General features: G+C 45.4%; 1 protein-coding gene across 1 annotated transcript in view; it reads left to right on the plus strand.

Annotated features, from left to right (window-relative positions):
* Positions 1–14,328, plus strand: part of PRKG2 (protein kinase cGMP-dependent 2) — a 150,047-nt gene extending 135,719 nt beyond the window's left edge. The window contains exon 19 of the mRNA XM_077476170.1: positions 12,455–14,328. Coding sequence (XP_077332296.1) covers positions 12,455–12,550 — 96 coding nt within the window. The 3' untranslated portion in view covers positions 12,551–14,328. The remainder of the gene's footprint in view (positions 1–12,454) is intronic.
* Positions 14,329–23,306: the final 8,978 nt, after the last annotated feature.

Below are 23,306 nucleotides of genomic sequence, written 5' to 3' on the forward strand. Positions count from 1 at the left end.
GCAGTGACTGCCAAGTGTTTTTTCACCTTAATGCATCCTATGCATTAAGGTGAAAAAACGGCTAGCAGTCACTAGCGCCCCAGCCCCCCCCCCCCCCCCGCTTTACTTACCTGACTCCCTTAATTTTCTTTGGCGGGGACACGCTGTCCTTCTCTCCACGGAGTCCCGGCTTTGATTGGATAGATTGATAGCAGCGCAGCCATTGGCTCCCGCTGCTGTCAATCAAATCCAATGACGCAGGTGCCAGGAGGCGGGACTGAGTCATACATTCGGCTTCTATGGATGCTGAATGAATGACTTGGGAGCGCCCTCGCAAGGCAACCCCCTCGGGAGAGTGTTTCTCCTAGGGGGGTTAGCTAATGTGGGGAGGAGCCGCGCGAGCCGATGGTGGACCCCAGAAGAGGATGTTCGGGGGGCCACTCTGTGCAAAACAAGTTGCACATTGGAGGTAAGTATGACATATTTGTTATAAAAAAAAAGCTATAGTATCACTTTAAAGTCTATGGGACTTGAACGTGAAAAATTAAAAGTGCTCCTTTTAAAGGCTTATATGCAAGTTATTACTATACAAAGTGTTTGGGGCCCGGGTCCTGCCTCAGGGGACATGTATCAATACAAAAAAAAGGTTTCAAAACTGATGTTTTTTCAGGAGCAGTGATTTTAAGAATGCTTGAAGTAAAACAATAAAAATTAAATATTCCTTTAAATACCGTGCCTGGGGGGTCCCATTAGTCTGCCTGTAAAGTAGCGCATTTTCCCATGTTTAGAAAAGCACCACAGCAAAATGATATTTCTAAAGAAAAAAATATAATCTAAAATTGCTCACGGCTGTAATGTATTGCCAGATCCCGGCAATATACATAAAAAATCATTTAAAAAACAGCGTGGGCTCCCCCAGCCCCCGTCCATACCAGGCCCTTCGGGTCTGGTATGGATATTAAGGTGAACTCTAGGCCAATTTTTTTTTTTAATGGCGTGGGGTCCCCCCCCCCCCAAAATCCATACCAGATCCCATACTGTATATACAGTTGTGCTCAAAAGTTTACATACCCTGGCAGAATTTTTATTTTCTTGGCCATTTTGCAGAGAATAGGAATAAGAACACAAAAACTTTTCTTTCACTCATGGTCAGTGTTTGGCTGAAGCCATTTATTATCAATCAACTGTGTTTACACTTTTTAAATCATATTAGCAACAAAAACTATCCAAATTACCCTAATCAAAATGTTACATACCCCAGTTCTTAATACCATGTATTGCCCATTCCTCTTGGCAAAAAGCCTCCAGTTCCGGGAGATTCTTGGGCTGTCTTGCATGAACTGCACATTTGAGATCTCCCCAGAGTGGCTCAATGATATTGAAGTAAGGAGATGGCCACTCCAGAACCTTTCACTACTCCGAATAACTTTGTGCCAGAAGGTTTGAGGGTGGTCTCTGTGCTGTTTGGCGTATTGTAAGTGGGATACTTTGTGACACTTGCCTAATAATGGCCTTCTTCTGGCGACTTAACCATGCAGCCCATCTTTCTTCAAGTGCCTCCTTATGCCCCGTACACACGATCGGACTATCTGGCGGACTTGGTCCGCTGGACAATCCGCCCATGTGTGGGGTCCAGCGGACTTTTTTTCCTCAAAATTGGGACTCAAAATTGTCCGCTGGATTTGCAATCCGGCCGACTGTGTGCTAGTCCGCCGGACTTTTGAAATTAATGGACTTGCCCACACACAGAGAAAAGTCCATTAATTTTGAACGCGGCTCCAGGTACGCGAGACTAGCGAAGGAGGTCAATGTCGCTGCCTCCATCGGCGAGATTGACACCTCGCTGTCCCCGTCACCTGGTATGGACTTAAAGGGGAAGCCCTACGGCGAAAAAACTGCGTGGGGTCCCCCCCCAAGGTTCATATCAGGCCTTTATCTGAGCACGTAGCTTGGCCGGTCAGGAAAGGGGGTGGGGACGAGCGAGTGCCCCCCCTCCTGAGCCATACCAGGCCGCGTGCCCTCAACATGGGGGGTGCTTTGGCCCCCCCACCCCAAAGCACCTTGTCCCTATGTTGATGAGGACAAGGGCCTCTTCCCGACAACCCTGGCCGTTGGGTTTTAATAAGGGGGCCCCCAGATACTGGCCCCCCCACCCTATGTGAATGAGTATGGGGTACAATGTACCCCTACCCATTCACTCGGGAAAAAAATGTAAATAAAACACAACACAAGGTTTTAAAATAATTTATTGCACAGCTTCTTCCGTCCTGGGGGGTCTATCTACTGCTAGCTCTTTTACTAGCGGAAGAACCCGGCTTTCTTCTTTGTCGCCGCCCGGGGGTCTTCTTCCGACTTCGGGGGTCTTGTCCCCCTCTTCGGGGGTCTTGTCCCGCTCTTTGGTTCTTCTTGCTGGGCCTCCTCTTTCTTCTCCCAGCTCTATTACTAGCGGTGGCCCGGTCTTCTGTCGCCACCGCCTCTTCTTCCGACTTCGGGGGTCTTGTCCCCCTCTTCGGTTCTTCTTGCCGGGCCTCCGCTTTCTTCTCCCAGCTCTTTTACTAGCAGTGGCCCGGTCTTCTGTCGTCGCCGCCTCTTCTTCCGACTTCGGGGGTCTTGTCCCCTCTTCGGTTCTTCTTGCCGGGCCTCTGGTTTCTTCTGCTAGCTCTTTTACTAGGGGTGGCCCGGACTTCTGTCATCATCGCCCCCGCCGCCGACGCTGCCTTCTCTTCTTCTTCTCTTCTTCCTTGAGATGTTGACTCAACGCTGTCTCTGGCCGCAATGACAGGGACGCGTTGTGCGGTGACTTATATAGGGACAATGGGCGGGGTCACCAGTGATGTCCCCGCCCCTTATGATGTCACAGTCCCAGAGGACGCTGGGACTGTGACATCATAATGGGTGGGGACATCACCCGTTAACCTCGCCCATTGTCCCTATATAAGTCGCCGCACAATGCGTCCTTGTCATTGAGGCCAGAGACAGCATCGTGTCAACATCTCAAGGAAGAAGAGAAGAAGAAGAGAAGAAGAGAAGGCGGTGGTGGCAAGGACTGAAGACCGGGCCACCGCTAGTAAAAGAGCTGGGAGAAGAAAGTGGAGGCCCGGCAAGAAGAACTGAAGAGGGGGACAAGACCCCCGAAGTCGGAAGAAGAGGCGGCGGTGACAGAGACCGGGCCACCACTAGTAAAAGAGCTGGGAGAAGAAAGCGGAGGCCCGGCAAGAAGAACCGAAGAGTGGAACAAGACCCCCGAAGAGGGGGACAAGACCCCCAAAGTCGGAAGAAGACCCCTGGGCGGCGACAAAAAAGAAAGCCGGGCTCCTCTGCTAGTAAAAGAGCTAGCAGAAGATAGTGGAGGAGTCCGGCGAGAAGACCCCCAAGACGGAAGAAGACCCCCGGAGCTGTGCAATAAATTATTTTAAAACCTCGTGTTGTGTTTTATTTACATTTTTTTCCCCAGGTGAATGGGTAGGGGTACATTGTACCCCATACTCATTCACATAGGGTGGGGACAGAAGACCGGGTCACCGCTAGTTAAAGAGCTGGGAGATGAAAGCGGAGGCCCGGCAAGAAGAACCCAAGGGGGGGACAAGACCCCCGAAGTCGGAAGAAGAGGCGGCGGCGACAGAGACCGGGCCACCACTAGTAAAAGAGCTGGGAGAAGAAAGCAGAGGCCCGGCAAGAAGAACCGAAGAAGGGGACAAGACCCCCGAAGTCGGAAGAAGACCCCTGGGCGGCGACGAAAAAGAAAGCCGGGCTCCTCCGCTAGTAAAAGACCTAGCAGAAGATAGTGGAGGAGTCCAGTGAGAAGACCACCCAAGACGGAAGAAGACCCCCGGAGCCGTCCAATAAATTATTTTAAAACCTCGTGTTGTTTTATTTACATTTTTTTCACCAGGTGAATGGGTAGGGGTACATTGTACTCATTCACATAGGGTGGGGGGCTGGTATCTGGGGGGGCCCCCTTATTAAAGGGGGCTCCCGGGTTCCGATAAGCCCCCCGCCTGCAGACCCTGACAACCAACGGCCAGGGCTGTCAGGAAGAGGCCCCCTTCCCCAAATCACCTCGCCATGTTGAGGGCATGTGGCCTGGTACGGCTCAGGAGGGGGGACGCTCGCTCGTCCCCACCCCCTTTCCTGACCGGCCAGGCAGAGTGCTCGGATAAGGGTCTGATATGGACCTTGGGGGGGACCCCCACGCTGTTTTTTCGGCGTAGGGATTCCCCTTTAAGTCCATACCAGGTGACGGGGCCAGCGAGGTGTCAATCTCGCCACCGAAGTCGGCGACAGTGACTTCGTTCGCTAGTCCCATCTACCTGGAGCCGCGTTCAAAATGAACGGACTTTCCTCAGTGTGTGGGCAAGTCCGTTCATTTCAAATGTCCGGCCATAGTCTAGCGGTTTGTCCGCCGCACCTAGTCCGCCGGAAAAGTCCGGTCGTGTGTGGGCAGGTCCACTCTTTTTGAAGTCTGGCGGACCTCCGCTTCAAAGTCCGGAGGTTTGTCCGCTGGACTAAGTCCACCAGATAGTCCGATCGTATGTACGCGGCATTATTGTGCATCTTGAAACAGCCACACCACATGTTTTCAGAGTCCTGTATTTCACCTGAAGTTATTTGTGTATTTTTCTTTGCATCCTGAACAATTTTCCTGGCAGTTGTGGCTGAAATTTTAGTTGATCTATTTGACCATGGTATGGTTTCAACAGAACCCCTCATTTTTCACTTCTTGATTATAGTTTGAACACTGCTGATTGACATTCTCAATTCTTTGGATATCTTTTTATATCCCTCTCGTATTTTATACAGTTCAACTACCTTTTCCCGCAGATTCTTTGACAATTATTTTGTTTTCCCCATCACTCAGAATCCAGAAACGGCAGTGCAGCACTGGATGAAAGATGCAAGAATCTGTCAGGAGTGCATAAACTCATTGACCATTTACACACACACACACACACACACACACACACACACACACACACACTAATTACAAGCAAACAGATCACAGGTGAGGATGGTTACCTTTAATAGCCATTCGAACCCCTTTGTGTCAACTTTGTGTGCATGTAGGGTTTCCACCTTTTCGTCAAGCCAAACCCGAACACATTAGCAGCGCACGTCAATATTTTTTTTTTTGTAGTAGTACATACAATTCATTACCTCTGTACAAAGCAATGCATAGCTAATTTTTTTATGTAGTATACACTGTACATATATTTTTGTGATTAAATAAAATTTCTAAACATATGGAGTTAATCACAAGAGTCTCCCTTTATATCAGAGTCAACAGAGTTCTCCGTTAGATCTGAATTCACAGAGTTCCCCTTTACATCTGATTGCGCAGGTTCTGCAGGAGAGGTGTGCAGAGGGTATGATGGGGCAGTATGTACAGGAGAGGAGTGCAGAGGGTATGATGGGGGCAGTATGTACAGGAGAGGACTGTGAAGTGTATGATGGGTGCAGTATATACAGGAGAGGAGTGTGGAGGGTATGATGGGTGCAGTATATACAGGAGAGGAGTGTGGAGGGTATGATGGGTGCAGTATGTACAGGAGAGGAGTGCGGAGGGTATGATGGGGGCAGTATGTACCGGAGAGGAGTGTTGAGGGTATAATGGGTGCAGTATCTACAGGAGAGGAGTGCGGAGGGTATGATGGGGGCAGTATGTACAGGAGAGGAGTGTGAAGACTATGATGGGGGAAATATGTACAGGAGATGAGTGCGGAGGGTATGATGGCGGCAGTATGTACAGGAGAGGAGTGTGGAGGGTATGGTGGGGAAGGATTTCTTGCAATGTCTATGGGGTGACCAGGAAGTGATAAATAAAATTTTATAAAAAAAAACCTCTTGTGCTCATCCACTAAAAACATACAACAATAAATCATACAACATTACTACTTGATGGAAACAATCTGTTATAAACTGTAAGTACATATCTGTGTAATCCAACTCCTAAAACTCTGTATGTACAGATGATGTGAATGTAATGTATGACCATTCATATAACCCTGTGTTATCCAAGCTCTGTAAAATAAGAGGTGTAAACTAATTACATATATACAGGGTTACATGAATGGTTATAAATGGCATTGGCTAGTCTGAACAATTGGGGCATGTTTACATAGACAGACTGTTCAAGCTTAGAAGTTATCTGTCAAATGTGATGGGCTGCAGACCCCCCCCAACACTCACTATCTCCTCTGATTCAACTTAACCCTTCACTGCATCTCCTGAAGAACACATCAACCTGAAACTTTCCAACTTTCCACGATAAGAGACTTCTCCCATAAAAAAATTCAGCTCACCTCCTCCATTTCTCTGGCCAGCCCGACAGGAGCTACAGTGAGCTCCGCCTCCCAGTTCTCTCAACACACTGCACTGGTGATTGGAGGTGGGGGGGGGGGTTGAGTCAGAGGTAACAAGGACCCTGCATGAGACTGGAGGGGGGACGGGACAGAAAAGAGCTTTCAATGCAAAACACACACTGTAGGCACAGTGTATTCTTTACAATGCTGCTGTCTCACAGTGACAGGTGTGCTGATGGTCCCCCCTGCCTGAATGGTCTGTCCCTGTTCTGGGCTGAATCATGTGCTCAGGTTACAGTAAGTACAAAACCCAGGCACATAACTCAAGACCCGTATTGTCTGGGTGAATCCCGGACAGGTGGCAACCCTATGTGCATGTTATCAGGCCAAAATCACCAGGGTATGTAAACTTTTGATCAGGGTCATTTGGGTAGTTTCTGTTGTCATTAAGATTTAAAAAGACTAAACACAGCTGATTGATAATAAATGGCTTCAGCCAAACACTAACCATGAGTGAAAGAAATGTTTTTGTGTTCTCATTCATATTCTCAGAAAAATGGTCAAGAAATCATAAATTCTGCAGGGGTATGTAAACTTATGAGCACAACTGAATTAAATACACTTCCACTAACTAACTAACCTGCCTGCCTAATCTCTCTATCTCCGTCCACTATAACACACTATACAGACGCTGTGTAAGCAGCCTTATATAGTGTGGGGTGTGGACTTAGTCCCCCTGAGCCATGATTGGCCAAAGGCACCCAATCTTTGGCCAATTATGGCTCTCGCTGAGGAGCATGTTATGATTGGCCAAAGCATGTCAGGTGTATGCTTTGGCCAATCATCATAATGCAATGCACTGTGGTCTTGCAGTGCATTATGGGGCACTCAAATTAGCTGCGAATGCCCCATAAAATTTGCTGTTACTTACATTCGACTCAAACTTGAAGCTCATCCCTAATTGTGAATATAATAACTTCTATTTCTTATTAAAGTGGTTGTAAACCCGAAAAAAAAAAAAAAAAAACCCCACTATTTTCACTATTATTTTGAGATTTTCACATGGTATCACGGTGATTTGATTCTTTTTTTAATTTTCTGGGCTTTATATATGATTCATGAAGTTTTTTTTCAAAGTTATGATTATTTTTTGTGTGTTTATACTATTAGAGGTATTATATTTACGTTTTGATTGTCGTAGGTCTTCACATCAACTATCTGGTAGTTTTTTTGAGGTAGCGCCATTTTTTTTAACATATCTTTATTTACCTGGGTGGATATCCCCTTTTAAAGGTGCAACTTCACTCATCAATTACACTAATTGTTTGGCGCCATTCTTTGTCACTTTAGATTACACAAAAAAAACAAAAAACTGTAACGCATTACACGCGATCGGAATTCTTGTCAGAAAAAGCTCTGATGGTTTTTCCAACGGAATTCCGATGGAATTCCGCTCAAGCTGTCTTACCTACACACGGTCACACCAAATTCCAATCGCTTAGAACGCGGTGACGTACAACACGTACGACGGGACTAGAAAAAGGAAGTTCAATAGCCAGTAGCCAATAGCTTCTGTCTCGTAGTTGAATCTGAGCATGCGTGAGTTTTGGCGTGTCGGAATTGTATACACATGATCAGAATTTCCAATAGAAAGTTTTTCCGTAGGGAAAATTGAGAACATGCTATCAATTTTTGGCTGGTGGAAATTCGAACAGCTAAATTCCAATGGAGCATACACAAGGTCGCATTTTCCGATGAAAAGCTCTCATCTGTCTTTTTCTGGCCGGAATTCCGATCGTGTGTACGCGGCATTAGACTAAGGCATAATGAGCTAGTATGCATCGCATACTAGCTCATTATGAAATACTTGCCTTAGATCGAAACTGTTGCAGCGGCCCCACACACAGCTGTGACTGACTCACTGTGATTGGCCGAAGCTGCAATGATGTCACTTCTGCACATGCTGCTGAAGAAACGGCTGCCGAAGAAACGGCACGAGTGAGACTTTATTCAGTGCTCATGTGCCGATGATGACGGTGCAAGCGTATGTGGTAAATAACTCCTAAACCGTGCAAGTACAATTGGTGTAACTAGGTTTACAACCACTTTAAACCTCTTTTATTTGACTTTTTAATCTCTAAAGCCGATTTTCTGCTGATTTTTGCCTTCAGATTTACCAAAACCATATAATATGAGGTCAAACCTTAGGAGTTTCAATGTGTATGCAATCAGGCAGGCCCTTGCACTACATGGTTTTAGTAAATCTGAAGACAAAAATTAGCAGAAAATCTGATAGTGTGTATGGGGCTTAAGGCTTCTTGCATACAATACTCCTGTTTGAGCATCTACTTTTTCAGACATATTTTTTGTATGTACCTGTGTGCATTTTCGTGCATTTTCACGCATATGCATTCACAAAATCATGAATGCGCGCAAACATTTGTAGTAAATTAGTGAACAAAAGTGCAGATTTTTGTATTTTTTTTTTACTGAACAATGCACGGCGCTTGTTTACATGCCTGTGTGCATAGTAATTGCAAGTAATGGGCTGTATTTTAGCTCAGTAAAAAAGATACAAAGCTGTACTGAGCTTTTTCAAGCTGCAGTGTGCCTTATACATATAATGATTGACCACAGAGAAACAAAGGAGCTTCTGGAAATGACTTACATTGGTTTGTTGCTTTTCTATTTTGAATGTAAAGCTGCAATGTAAAAAATGCTAAAACAAATTGTCAAATTATTGCACCATGAGAAAAAAAATCCTTGTCCACATTCTCTCCTTTAAAAATAATAAATTAAAGTTTATGTTGGGGAAAATAAAAAACATATGCAGTGCATCTCTGCAATACATGTACATTTCCCATGTTTTATCCCTTTAAAATCCTGTAAGTACAGAAAAATACCTGTCGTGCAGTTGTGAGTTGTTGAAACATGTATTTTTTTGGGATAAAAATCATAAGAGATAATGTCAGCCTTGCCTAGTTGCTTCTTGATGAAATACCAAATCCCCAATCTGCACAAAATTAGAAGTATTTGTTCTGTAGTCCATGAAAAAATCTGGGAGGGCTAAATAGACCCCTCTAAATGATTGACATAATCAACAGGTATTTTTTTTGTACGTACCAAGTAAATATAACAAAATGCTTTCAGATGTATATTTAAAGTTGAAGTTTAGTGGGGAAAAAAGCACCAGCGATTGTCCTAACCATTAATTAGGAGTGTCTTGTGTCTGCCCTTTGTGCCACTGTGTTCCATTCATAGATGCCATACTTTTGGTTCACACAATGAAAAGTGCTCTATGAATGGAGGATGGGTAGATGAATGAAAGGCCCACCCTCCTACTTCGTTGAGCACTTATTTATTTTTTTCTAATTTAAAACCCTTTTATTTTACTGTTGCTTATGTCTGTTTTGTAACTTATTTTCTGTAATAATTTCTTGCAGCGTTTTCCTTTTTTTTTTTCATTAAATCAACATTTAAATCTCAGAACTAGCAGTTAAGAATTCTGCCTCTTTGAAGTACCGACCATAGTGTAAACCGTGTTAGATGCCTGTGTGTATGGGGAAATAAGTTATATAGATTTTTTTTTTTCAAAAGTCAGAATAACAAATGTTGCTGTGAACATTATGTCTTTCCATTTAAACATGTGATGGCGACTACAACATGTGTATAAAAGGGGAACTGCTTAGTTGATCTGCCCCAGTGACTGTCACTCTCAGACTGCTGGTACTTTGTTGTCCCACAAGCTAGAAAAAACAGGGTGAGGCTAAGAGAGTGTATTTGCCAATACTTTAATTGTAACAGACCATTACAGTATTAAAATTTAAGATAAGCCCCAAAGCCAGCCATAGATGGTTTGCACCGGTCGAGATTCACCATGTATGAGCAGCCTGATTGTACCGAAGTTGATCAATCGATCAACTTGGGTACAACCAGCCTGTTTGATTTTTTTATGTGATTATTGCCAGTGGCTAAAGCTGCTAGTAATAATCACTGTGTGTTCTCCTGGCAGTGACAGCACCCCCTGCCAAGAGAACACAATAGCTCTGCATGAGGGATTTCCCCATCAACACTGATTGTGTTGATGGGGGAATCGAGAGATTAAATCACACCATCTTTCACCAGCTTTACTGTTCTTAAAAACGTTCCCTCCCCCCTCCTCCTACCTATCCTTTATATCTTGTGTAAAAAAAGATCTTTGTACATAGTTATTCTTAGTCAGGTCTGGTCACCTGATCCTGCAGGTTTGGCTCCCCTGTATCCATGAGCAGCTTCTGCAGGGGGAAGGAGGGAGTTCCGACAATGAAAGGGCCTTGGGAGCCTATGGGTGATATCAGGGCTCCAATAATTCACAGCCATTGTCAAGCTCAAGGCATCATGCTGAGCAATGTAAATATACAGATTAGGGTAAAGAAGAACAGCTTTACAAAATTTACAAAAACCGTCAGTGTTTCTTATGAAATAGGGGTGAAAATAGAGAAATATTCAGTTTAATCTTTGATAAATCGGCCCCAGAGGCACAGCAATATAAAATGTCTATATTACCAAACAGTAACCAGGTTAAAATGTTTAATACAAACTGTTGTCATCTTCCACACAGGTTCATGATTTGTGTGGCTTGTTTTTGATGTTTGCTGTTTTTGGATAAGAGTATCACTGCATTCCTGATTTTATTTAGAAAAATAAAAAATCTCTGTATAAATTTCTTCAGATGGGGGGGAGGGGGGGGGTTACATTTAGCATACACTCCTAATTGAAGCAGAATATCACAACGCTTCAGAAAGAAAAAAACTCAAGATCATCAAAAAAGGTTAATTAGCTGTAACCACATTTGGTATTAAAAACGCATCATCTTTAACCACTTCAGATCCGCGCTATTGCCAAATGACGGCATTAGCGCGGACCTACATTTGACGTCGTCCCGGTTACGAGCGGCCTGCGCGCCCCCTGAGGGGCGCGCGCGGCGCGCTCTGTGATCGGCGAGTCCGTGAGACTCGCCTGATCACCGATCCGTGTAAGGGGTCGATCCCGACCCCTTATCACGTGATCAGCTGTCAGCCAATGACAGCTGATCATGTGATAGAACGGAGCCGGTAATCGGCTATTATTCCTCCTCGCACTGACAGCGCGAGGAGAGAAAAAAAAAGCCGATCACCGGCGGCCGTGAACGGGACATCAGTCCCGATCACGGCCATCAATACAAGGGACCACCTGCCATCTGCCTGTGCCCACCTGCCTCCCGCAGTGCCATCCTGAAGTAAAATAAAAGCAAAAGTAAGTGCCCCCCGTCAGTGCCCCCCGTCAGTGCCCATAGTGCCCACAGTGCCACCCACAGTGCCACCCACAGTGCCACCCACAGTGCCACCCCACAGTGCCACCCACAGTGCCACCCACAGTGCCACCCAATCTGCCTCAAAGGTGCTGCACCCCAGTGCCGCCCATCAGTGCCCAGCAGTGCCGCCCATCAGTGCCCAGCAGTGCCGCCCATCAGTGCCCAGCAGTGCCACCTATCAGAGCCACCTATCAGTGCCACCTATCAGTGCCCATCAGTCCCATCTATCTGTGGTACCTATCAGTGCCCATCCGTGCCACCCATCCGTGCCACTTATCCGTGCCACCCATCCGTGCCATCTTATCTGTGCCCATCTTTGCCCATCAGTGCCGCCTTATCTGTGCCCATCGGTGCCGCCTTATCTGTGCCTATTAGTGCCGCCTTAACTATGCCTATCAGTGCCCACCAGTGCAGCCTATCAGTGCCCACCAATGCAGCCCATCAGTGCCCACCAATGCAGCCCATCAGTGCCCACCAATGCAGCCTATCAGTGCCGCCTAATCAGCGCACTTCAATGAAGGAGAAAAATGACCCGTTTGCAAAATTTTATAACAAACTATTAAAACATGATTTTTTTTTTTTTTTGCATCTTTTTTTGTTTGTTTAGCAAAAAATAAAACTCCGAGCTGTAACTAAATACCACCAAAAGAAAGCTCTATTTGTGGGAAAAAAATGATAAAAATTTCAATTGGGTACAGTGTTGTATGACCGCGTAATTGTCACTCAAAGTGCATCAGCGCTGAAAGCTGAAAATTGGTCTGGGACTGAGGGGGGTTTAAGTGCCCAGTAAGCAAGTGGTTAAACACAAGTCATATGTCATTTCTGTTTCATTTTGCACTTCCAGCTTGATGGTCCCATGGATCACAGCTATTTTGACAACTATCCACCAGATGATGAAACACCCCCTGATGAGATGTCTGGGTGGGATCAAGATTTCTGAAAACACTTCTACAAATGATGAAAATCTTGGAGTTCATATAAGAGAAATGGAAAACATTCTTAGAGGCCAGATAGAAAATGTTAGAAGGCCATACATGTCAGATGTCTGTGGGTTGCTCAGAGCTGGAATCAAATTGTCATAACCATCCAAACATTTTTTAAATTACAATGAAAAAGGGGAAATAGTAACTATAGGTAAACTTGAAAATTTGTAAGGAGTAAATATATCACCATCATCATCAATGATTTCTATTTAGTACCAGCATTCATGCTAGTTACATTTTTACAGTCTGGAAAAAAAAATAAAAATTTAATTTGTTTGCAAAATTGTGTTATCTTAAAATAGTTGTATTGGACATAATTTATAAGATATAACATATATGACCAACAGAGACTAGAATGTATATGCCATGTCTAAAGATCTATCTATCTACCTATCTATCTATCTATCTATCTATCTATCTATCTATCTATCTATCTATCTATCTATCTATCTATCTATCTATCTATCTATCTATCTATCTATCTATCTATCTATCTGTCTGTCTGTCTGTCTGTCTGTCTGTCTGTCTGTCTGTCTGTCTGTCTGTCTGTCTATCTATCTATCTATCTATCTACACACTCAAAAACATCATATAACTATGTTATTATTTTCAATAACATAACCTATGGTTATATTTATTATTTTTAGTAGAGTTATTGTGTTTTTATTATATTATTATAATTATTATTTCCATTACAAAATAATGTAAATTTACAATTTTGCAATATTCATACACTTTGTACATATATGTATATATTTGTAATTTTTACATTTTCTTATCTCCATAGTTACCTGTATAATTTTAGCTACTTATCAAAGAGATAATAAACTTTTACCTAACTGTTATGCCAATCAGTCAGCAAATTTTCTCTGACTTCCTGAAGCTTATATGGAAACTAAAATCCACAGCCTAATGGCAGACAACATCAATTGCTATTTATGCCCCATTAGGCTTTAGGTCTGGATGTGACACCCTGTTTGATCTCTTGATCCCCAACAGTGATTAATTGTCCAGTTTGCCAGTACACTATTTTGGTTGAGTTGGAATTACACAATATACATCCAGCCTATAGGCAAAACTCTAGTTATAGTTGCTCTGCTTGCTGTGCATGTATCTGTCCATTTAAGTTTTCTACCTTACAACTGGAGAGTAAAAGGGGGCCACGTGCCAATCTATGCTTCATTTTCATCCTGCTGTGCACTGGCCTGTGGGAGAAGTCAGATGGAGCCAGCACATCAATACAGTAACTCTGACAGCAATGGTGATAGATATTTTGAAGATATCAGGCCTATCTACAGTAAGCTACCACTCAGAGCACTGCCTAAAGGGGAACTATAAAAGACAGTTAATCAGATGCCTCACTACATCACACAAACCACAGTGGGTACTTTAGATCCATTTGAATTGTATGTGTATTGAACTGTGGGATGCTAAGTGCTATCTGAACAAAGTTATTTGTTATATACGAAATAGGATTCAAATTTTAACATAGTCCGTTTGCACAGAGGATGCCATTTGGACCTCCATTTGTGGGGGGGTGTTATTGAGCCTTATAGTGTTTTCTATTATTTTATACAGTTATCTGGAGACAAGTTCAGAACTCGTAAAATGCGTTTTATTACTGTTATGCATTTTAACATATTCATGTGTAACTTATTGTAGTAGATAATTAGTAAATTGTTCATATTTTAATGTGTAAAAATGTTTTTTGATAATAAACAGTAATATAAAAATAGTTGTCCTTGTTGTACTAAACTGATGATTTTAGCATTATTGGAACCAAGTTCTGATTCCTGTGCAAATAGACAGTGATCTCTATTGTCTATTAAAGATGCTCTCAATCGCTTTCAGCTTGTCAGCAACACTTGTAAATAATAACATAATATGAAATGGGGAACCAATGGAACATCAAAAATAGCACCCAAAATATAATAGTTATAGTAACAACTTCTGATGCTTTCCAGGTGTAGTGGATCCCCCACCCTGCACAGCCAGGCACAGAAACTCTCCACAGGCTCACTTGAGACAGGAAGCATTCCAGCAACTTTGTTTTTGTGTTTTATTTAGGGGTGAATAAACTTGGATGGGGATAGGGGTATTATGGGATGCCCACTTGACTGGAACAAATTTTCTTAAGGGACTCTTCAACTATATACACTAATTTCCTTTCTCCTGCACAATCTTGCTTGTGGATCCACTGCAGTGTCACCCAAGGAAAATCTTTAGCAAAGGCCCTTTACAGACACAGATCACAGGCCCCAATACTTGAGAATGATGGGGTGACACCACTAGCATTGTCGCTGCACTTCCTCTCATGGTCACTGGTCCCAGCACCACCTCTTCAGGGTCTGCCAGCATGCCTGGCCGCAGCAGCCTCTTTTGCTAACCCTCCTGACTACATCCCACAGTCCTCCCAGACTGCACACTCACTAGCCCACCGGCTAACTTCTCCTGGATACCTCCTTGATATGCTAGCTGGCTCCTGCTGTACGCACTCTTACTCCTGTGCCTCTGGACAGGACTCCTCCATGTGTCTTGAGAGGATCTCTCCAGCACCTGAGCCCTCAAGGGCCATGACAGCCCCCTAAGCACTCTATCTCCAGCTTCCGCCCAAACTCCACAGCCCCTGCTGGTTTGACCCTGGGTATTTAAGAGGGGCCTACCCCCTTCCAGCCAATTTGCTTGGGATTGGCTGGGGCCCTCCTCAATACTCCAGGCAGCTCCTCCTAACGTTAAAGAGGAAGTAAACCCTGATGAGTTTACTTACTCTTTCATTCCCTGCAAAGGTAAAGCATAATGGACTACTATACATTGCATAGTAGCCCATTATGTGTCACTTACCTGACACAGGAGCCAGCGATTTAACCGCTGTCCCCTGTAGTCCGGCGCATCCATCTTCTCTGTGGGTCTCGCCGCTCTGCCGCTGTCATTCGGTGAAGCCGCAATGACGTCACTCCCGTGCATGCGCACGGGAGCCGCCACGCGTGGCATATCGCCGTTGACGGCGGCGCACTCAGTGCGCCTGTGCGTCGCTGTCTACGGTGCATGCACCGTAGACAGCGGTGCTTGTCTTTTGGTAAATATCTCCTAAACCGTGTAGGTTTAGGAGATATTTCTTGGACCTACAGGTAAGCCTTAATCTAGGCTTACCTGTAGGTCAAAGTGTGTTGTAAGGGTTTACAACCACTTTAATCTCATTCTTCTGGAAGCTTCATCAAAGTTCCAGCAAGTAGAGGGACGTACCAGAGGTGATGCCCGATGAGTCATCCAGCCTCCCTGAGTCACTCATCCTGACCTAGATTCAACTAAAGATAAAAAAACTCAGTCTGGCTCTCAGCCAGGCCAAATTTACCTACACTATCAAAAAACCTATTTACACTAGCACTATACACTAGAGAGTGCTATACAGGAAACACTGCAACAGTAGTGACATAAAAAAGTCTAAGGGACAATTATAAAGCTTTTTGGTAACTAAAGGCAAATAAGGCTGTTAGCAAAGTCTATGGAATATTTGCTTTTCTTTTTGAGTCCTACACCTGCAGTTCTGGGCTGACAATTGAGACAGTTTTTTTTTTTTCCAAATATACATTTTTATTAATCTCCAACAAAGGGAAGAAAATACCAGTCGTACAGCAGTTACAAAGATAATATGCATTGTACCGATCTCTGTTAGTACTGTGATGTTGGATAACAATAGAAAAAACTTAAACCATCAGGCTTACATCAATAATCACATCAATCATCCACTAGCATCCTTAGGGCTTCTATCAGTACACACTTGGTTCTTAGTGACCGGTCTCTCTTCACAACCTTCCATTTTCCTCTTACGAACTATGAATACGGGGGGTAAGGAAATTAAATTATCCTGTGTAGAAGGGGGTGGGGAAAGGGTACTGAAATCAGGACAGTGGGACGGATGGACTTAGAGTTAGAAAGAAAAGTAAAGGGGAGGATGTGATTGGGAGCGTGGGCGGGGGACTTGGAGTGGGGGGGGAAGCAGCAGCCAGGGCGAGGGTCTGTCTGTCCCTGCCCGCCAAAGGCCTGGGTCATCTAAGTCTAATGGCCTCTCGATCAGGAGTGTAAGAGGGAGTTGCTGAGTAAATAAAGGTGTTCCAGCCAGCCCATGTCTGTGAATATAGTTCGTGTTTATGCTGTGCTGTGAGGACTAAGTCCTCTAGTTTGCGGATTTCCTCCACTTTACGCAGCCAGTCTGCCACCGTCGGTGGGCACTGCTGCTTCCACCGAAAATGGATGCATGCCTTAGCTGCATTCAAAAGATGACGGGTCAGAGATTTTTTGTACCTCTTCATCGGCATTGTTGACAGGCGAAGGAGAAAAAAAGCTGCCTCTTCGGGAATGTCGTAATCTGTGAACAATTGCATGATACGTCGAACCTCCCTCCAGAAGTCGCTCAGTCTAGGACAGATCCAGAAAATATGCAGAAGCGACCCCTCTCCCTCCGTACATCACCAACAGCGGTCTGAGGTGTTGGGAAAACACTTATGAAGTCTGGAGGGAGTGAGGTACCATCGGGTCATAATCTTGTAATTAGTTTCCCTGGTTTTATTGCATATTGATGAGTGGGCCACGCGATCCACAATTTTTTGTTGTTGGGCTGTTGAGAATTTACAGTTAAGCTCTCTGTCCCATCTCTCTAGGTAGGGTAATTTCATCGGTGTAGCAGGTATGCTAACCAGAGCATACATCTTCGAGAGAAGCCTCGTGGTCATATCAGTGTCCAAGCAAAGGTCCTCGAAAGGCAGCAAAGGTCTATCAAAATTACTAGAGTTTGGTAGGGAATGTAAGAAATGATGCAACTGCGCTGCGTTCCAGAAAGGTAGCCGGAACTCTCCCGTCGGATCTACCAGCTCAGTTATTAGGGGCCAACGGCCGTGGTGCCTGAACTTGGCAGCTTAGTCACAGTTCAAGCTCCCCAGGTCAGCATAACTCGTGGTGGGGAGTCCGGGTGTAAAATCTGGGTGCCCCAAAATCGGGACAAGTGGAGAGGTTAGGGCAAATTGCACCGCCGCCTTCTTACTCTGCAACAGCGAGTTCCCTATCAGTGCGTGAGCTTTCAGGGCCTTGGGAAGAGAGTCATAGCACCATAGTGCCCCTTTCAGTGCGATTGCTGTTTGAGCCTGTTCCATCTGTACCCAGGTTTTCGATGTCGCGTTGTGCCGCCAATCTAGGATGTGGCCTAAGTGTGCAGCTAAGTAATACTTCCTGACATCTGGCAATGCCAAGCCTCCGTATTGTTTTGGTAGTGTAATCAGGTTCCTGTTTAAGCGTGGCTTTCTATTGGCCCAAACAAATAGTAAATAGTGCATGTAGTTGCCTAAAAAAGGGAGTTGGCACATGGATGGGGAGTGCTTGAATCAGATACAGGAATTTGGGTAAAATACACATTTTAAGGAGATTGCACCTGCCAAACCAAGAGTGTAGGCCCGCATCCCATTTTTCCAAAAGTGTCTGTACTTTTGTCAGGGCAGGTGGGAAGTTCAGTGCAAAAGTGTTTTTAATATCTACAGGGATCTGCGTACCAAGGTATGGTAGCGTCGTATCAGTCCACTTAAAAGGAAAACTTGGTTTCAGGGACCCCACCTCCGCCACAGACATAGCTAGTCCCATGGCTATAGATTTAGTTAGATTTATCTTTAAATTGGACAGTGCCCCATATGCGTCAAATTCTTTAAGTAAGTTCGGCAAGGAGGTCCGTGGGTTTGACAGGGTAAATAGTAAGTTGTCGGCATACGCTGCAATCTTACAGTCTACTTCCCCCACTAGGAATCCCTGGATGTCCGGATTTCACCTAATTTTGCACAGGAAGGGCTCAAGAGAGAGTGCAAAGAGTAGGGGCGATAAAGGGCACCCCTGCCTTGTGCCATTAAAAATAGGAAAAGGCAACGAAAGCAGACCGTTCGCCTTCACCTGTGCCGTGGGATTGGAGTATAGCTTGCCTATCCAGCCCAGCATCCTGTCCCCTTAGCCAATATGGAGGAGGACCTCAAACATAAAGTCCCAATTTACTCTGTCAAATGCTTTTTCCGCGTCCGTGCTCAGGAACAATTTGAGGTCAACATTAAGTAACGAGATGGGCCTGTAATTCTCAAATATCGTGGGGTCTCTTCCTTCTTTCGGGACCAGAGAGACATGCGCTTTTAGCATTTCTCTGGGGATGGAGGCGCCATTGCCTATGCTATTGAAAAAATTCAACATGTGGGGGCCTAAGGTCTGATAAAAGGTTTTGTAATAATACATGGTAAAGCCATCCGGGCCCGGGGCTTTGCCTGGCTTCATGGACTTAACAGCGGCCAGTAGTTCCTCAGCCGTAATGGGCGATTCTAAATCTGCCCTCAGGTCAGAAGGAAGTGAGGGCATCTGAGAGACCTTCACATATTCTGCCATGCGTGGCTGAGATGGCGCCACTGCGGGTAACCGGTATAATTTAGCGTAGAAGTCCCTAAACACAGCAGATATCTGATCGGGCATTGTGATCCTGTGGCCTCCTGCATCCACAATATGAGGGATGTACGCTGCCTGTTTTTGTTCCCTTACCACATTGGCTAGGACCTTCCCGCATTTATCCCCTGATTCATACATCTTTTGCTGACATTTCTGTATCGCTGCCTTAGCCCTATATTGCAGTAAGTCTGTTATTTGTCTGCGGATCAGCCCCAGTTCACTCTCAAGTGCTTGGGAGGGGGCATGTTTATGTCGCGCTTCCAGGGATGAAAGAGTCCCTAAAAGTTTAAGCAGTTGTTCCGAGCGCTCCCTCTTGACCCAAGCTCCATGGCTGATAAGCAGTCCTCTAATCACTGCCTTGTGGGCTTCCCATAAAGTCCCAGGGTCACAGTCTGGGGTGTCATTTTCCTGGAAGTAGAGAGGTAAAGCCCTTGTCACTTCAGCCAGAATTTCCGGGGTCTGGAGGAGACTCTCGTTCAAGCGCCAAAACCTCGAGCGCATTGTCGATCGGTCTGTGAAGGCATATTCTAGGGTAACCGACGTGTGGTCTGACCACGTACTGTTCCCTATGGTCACCCTCACTACAGACCGAAGTTGGGCATGGGGTACCAAGAAATAGTCTATCCTGGAATAGTTTTTGTGTGTGTGGGAGTAGAAAGTATAGTCCCGTACATCTGAATGTGTTAGCCGCCAAACGTCTATCAGTTGCGCTTTGTGGAGTGATGTCGATATGCGTTTTCCATGTGACGGGGGAAATGAGGAGTGCCCCGAGGACGTATCTGACGAGGGGACCAGGGGAACGTTAAAGTCACCTCCTAGTAGCAGTTGGCCCACGGCAAACTTAGTTAGTTTTTCTATCGTTTGTTCGATAAAGGAACATTGGCATTCATTAGGTGTGTAAAGTGAAGCAAGTGTCGCCGGTGTCCCACCCACTGTCCCCTTAAGAAATAGATAACGGCCCTCCGAATCCCTCATCACTTCCTGACATTGCCACTGCACTCGATATCAGGATTGAGACTCCTTTGGTCTTGGCTACTGGGTTGGTAGAGTGATAGACCGTCGGGTATAATCTATTTTTAAGGAGAGGATACTTTTCTTGCTTAAAGTGTGTCTCCTGAATAGGGATGAGCCGAACACCCCCCGGTTCGGTTCGCACCAGAACTTTCGAACGGACCCCAAATTCGAACGAACTTTAGAACCCCATTGAAGTCTATGGGACTCGAACGTTCGAAATTAAAAGTGCTAATTTTAACGGCTAATATGCAAGATACTGTCCTAAAAAGGGTTTGAGGACCTGGCTCCTGCCCCAGGGGACATGGGTCAATGCCTAAAATGTTTTTAAAAATGGCCGTTTTGGCGGGAGCACTGATTTTAATGACGATTAAAGTGAAAAAAAAGTGAAATATTCCTTTAAATATGGTGCCTGGGGGGTGTCTGTAGTATGCCTGTGAAGTGCCACGTGTTTCCCGTGTTTAGAACAGTCCCTGCACAAAATGACATTAAACGGAAATAACACCATTTAAAACTGCTTGCGGTTTTAATGTTATATCTGGTTCCTGCAATATGGTTGAAAATCATTGAGAAAAATGGCATGGGTAGCCCTCCCTGCCCATTACCTGGGTCTTGTACGCATATTAAGGGGAACCCTGTACCCATATTAAAAAAAGGAAATGCGTGTGGCCCCCAGGCCCTATATACTCAGAACAGCAGTATACAGGCGGTGCAAACAAGACAGGGACTGTGTAGGTTTGTTGTGTTAAGTTGAATCTGTTTGTAATTTTCAACTGGTACATTTTTAAAGTGTAGCTCCAGTCAAAAAAACTATTTTTAAGCTTTTTGGAAAACATAGGGAAGGGTTATCACCCCTGTATAATTTGTTTTGTCGTCCATCTTTTTTCATCTCACTTGCTGTTGTCTCCTTCCGTTTGCAAGTAGGGGATGTTTGTAAATTGGATGTTTGAAAGTAGGGGCCTGCCCTATATGCTCTGCAGAAATGGCGGAACAAGGTGTTGGTTTTGCCACAACATTGTAAGCCCTCAAAGTGACTCTTGGTGGGCGCTGGAGCTGTGAACGATTGTATCAAGAATTGTAATTACATGCCATTGTTGAACAGTGGTAGAAAAATTGACCTTTGGTGGTTGTGGTGCTGGTGCCACAACACTATAAGTCCTCACCGTTACTCTGGGTGGGCACAGGAAGGGGCCCTCCTGTGAAATATTATATCAAGAATTGTAATTACATGTCCCTGTTAAACAGGGGCAGAAAAATTTGGCCTTAGGCACTGCTGCTGGTGCCACCACACTGCAACCTCTCCCATATACTCTAGTTTTATTGCAGGAATTAGCCCTGCTGCAAAGCATTGCATCAAAAATTGTACTTAAACGCCCCTGTTAAACAGGGGCAGAAAAATTGGGCCTTAGGCACTGGTGCTGGTGCCACCACACTGCAACCTCTGCCATATACTCTAGTTTTATTGCAGGAATTAGCCCTGCTGCAAAGCATTGCATCAAAAATTGTAATTAAACGCCCCTGTTAAACAGGGGCAGAAAAATTGGGCCTTAGGCACTGGTGCTGGTGCCACCACACTGCAACCTCTCCCATATACTCTTGTTTGATTGCAGGAATTAGTCCTGCTGCAAAGCATTGCATCAAAAATTGTACTTAAACGCCCCTGTTAAACAGGGGCAGAAAAATTGGGCTGATGGTATCACCCAGAACCAGAAATGTTCATCCAACATATCAGCGGAGGAGGAAGAGGATAGACAATCAACATAACAGGACAGTCACTCAGCATCAGCATAGGCAGTCTTGAAGGGATGTGATATTTCAAAAAAAATTATTCTGTTACATCAGCTTCAGGTGCTTGGTAGCTGTGGGTGATCCAAGACTGATTCATCTTGATGAAGGTCAGTCGATCAACTGATTCGGTGGACAGGCTCACCCTGTGATCGGTAACAAAGCCACCAGCAGCACTGAAGGTGCGTTCTGAAAGAAGCTGGATGCAGGACAGGCCAGTAGCTCAATTGCATACTGTGCAAGCTCTGGCCAGTGATCCATCCTCAAGACCCAGTAAGCCAGAGGATTTTCGGTGGGAAAGGTGTCCAAGTCTGACCTTGCCCCTAGGTATTCCTGCACCATGTAAATCAGACGCTGGCGATGGGTGCTGGAACCGATCATACCTTGGGGCTGCGGACTAAAAAATTGTCTGAAAGCATCAGTCAGACGGCCACCTTCTCCACCGCTCCTTCTGACCGATGCCTCAGCAACACGTTGTCCAGGACCAGGAGTTTGTAACCTCCCAGTCTCTGGGAACGCGTTGCACAGACCTTTCTGCAAGGCCTCCCGGAGATGTCTCATCCTCTGCTCCCTCTGCGATGGCAAGATAAGGTCGGCAACCTTACCCTTGTACCGTGGATCAAGGAGAGTGGCCAGCCAGTAATGGTCCCTCTCCTTGATCCGAAGAATACGAGGATCCTTCCGCAGGCTTTGCAGGATCAGGGAGGCCATGCAGCATAGGTTAGCTGAGGCATTCGGTCCGGAGTCCTCTGGGTCACTAAGGACAACATGATCCGCAGCTACCTCCTCCCAGCCACGTACAAGTCCACGGGTTTCTTGGGACTGTAAATCATCCCTACAAGACTGCTGCTGCTGCTGCTGATGCTGAGTGCCAGCCTCCACCTCCATGCTGACACAATCATCCTCCTCCTCCTCTTCCTCCTCCTCATCCTCTTCCTGTGTGATGGGTGGCACAGCAGGAACACTGTCTGGATAAAGGGGGCCTTGAGAGGCAAGGAAGTCCTCCTCTTCCTGCCTCTGTTCTGCCTCAAGTGCCCTGTCCATTATTCCACGCAGCGTATGCTGCAAGAGGTGGACAAGAGGTACAGTGTCACTGATGCATGCACTGTCACTGCTCACCATCCTTGTGGCCTCCTCAAACGGTGACAGGACAGTGCATGTATCCCTGATCATGCCCCACTGGCGTGGTGAGAAAAAAACCGAGCTCCCCTGACCCTGTCCTGGTGCCGTAGTCGCACAGGTACTCATTGATGGCCCTCTGCTGCGTGTGCAGCCGCTGCAGCATGGCCAACGTTGAGTTCCATCTGGTGGGCATGTCACATATAAGGCGGTTCTTGGGCAGGTTCAACTCCTTTTGGAGCTCAGCCAGCCGAGCACAGGCATTAAATGATCGGCGGAAATGCACACAGACTTTCCTGGCCTGCTTCAGGACATCCTGTAAGCCGGGGTACCTGC

Source organism: Lithobates pipiens, unplaced genomic scaffold (assembly GCF_037356315.1).
Source record: "Lithobates pipiens isolate NorthernLeopardFrog02 unplaced genomic scaffold, aLitPip1_a1.2 Scaffold_13, whole genome shotgun sequence".
Lineage (NCBI taxonomy): Eukaryota > Metazoa > Chordata > Amphibia > Anura > Ranidae > Lithobates > Lithobates pipiens.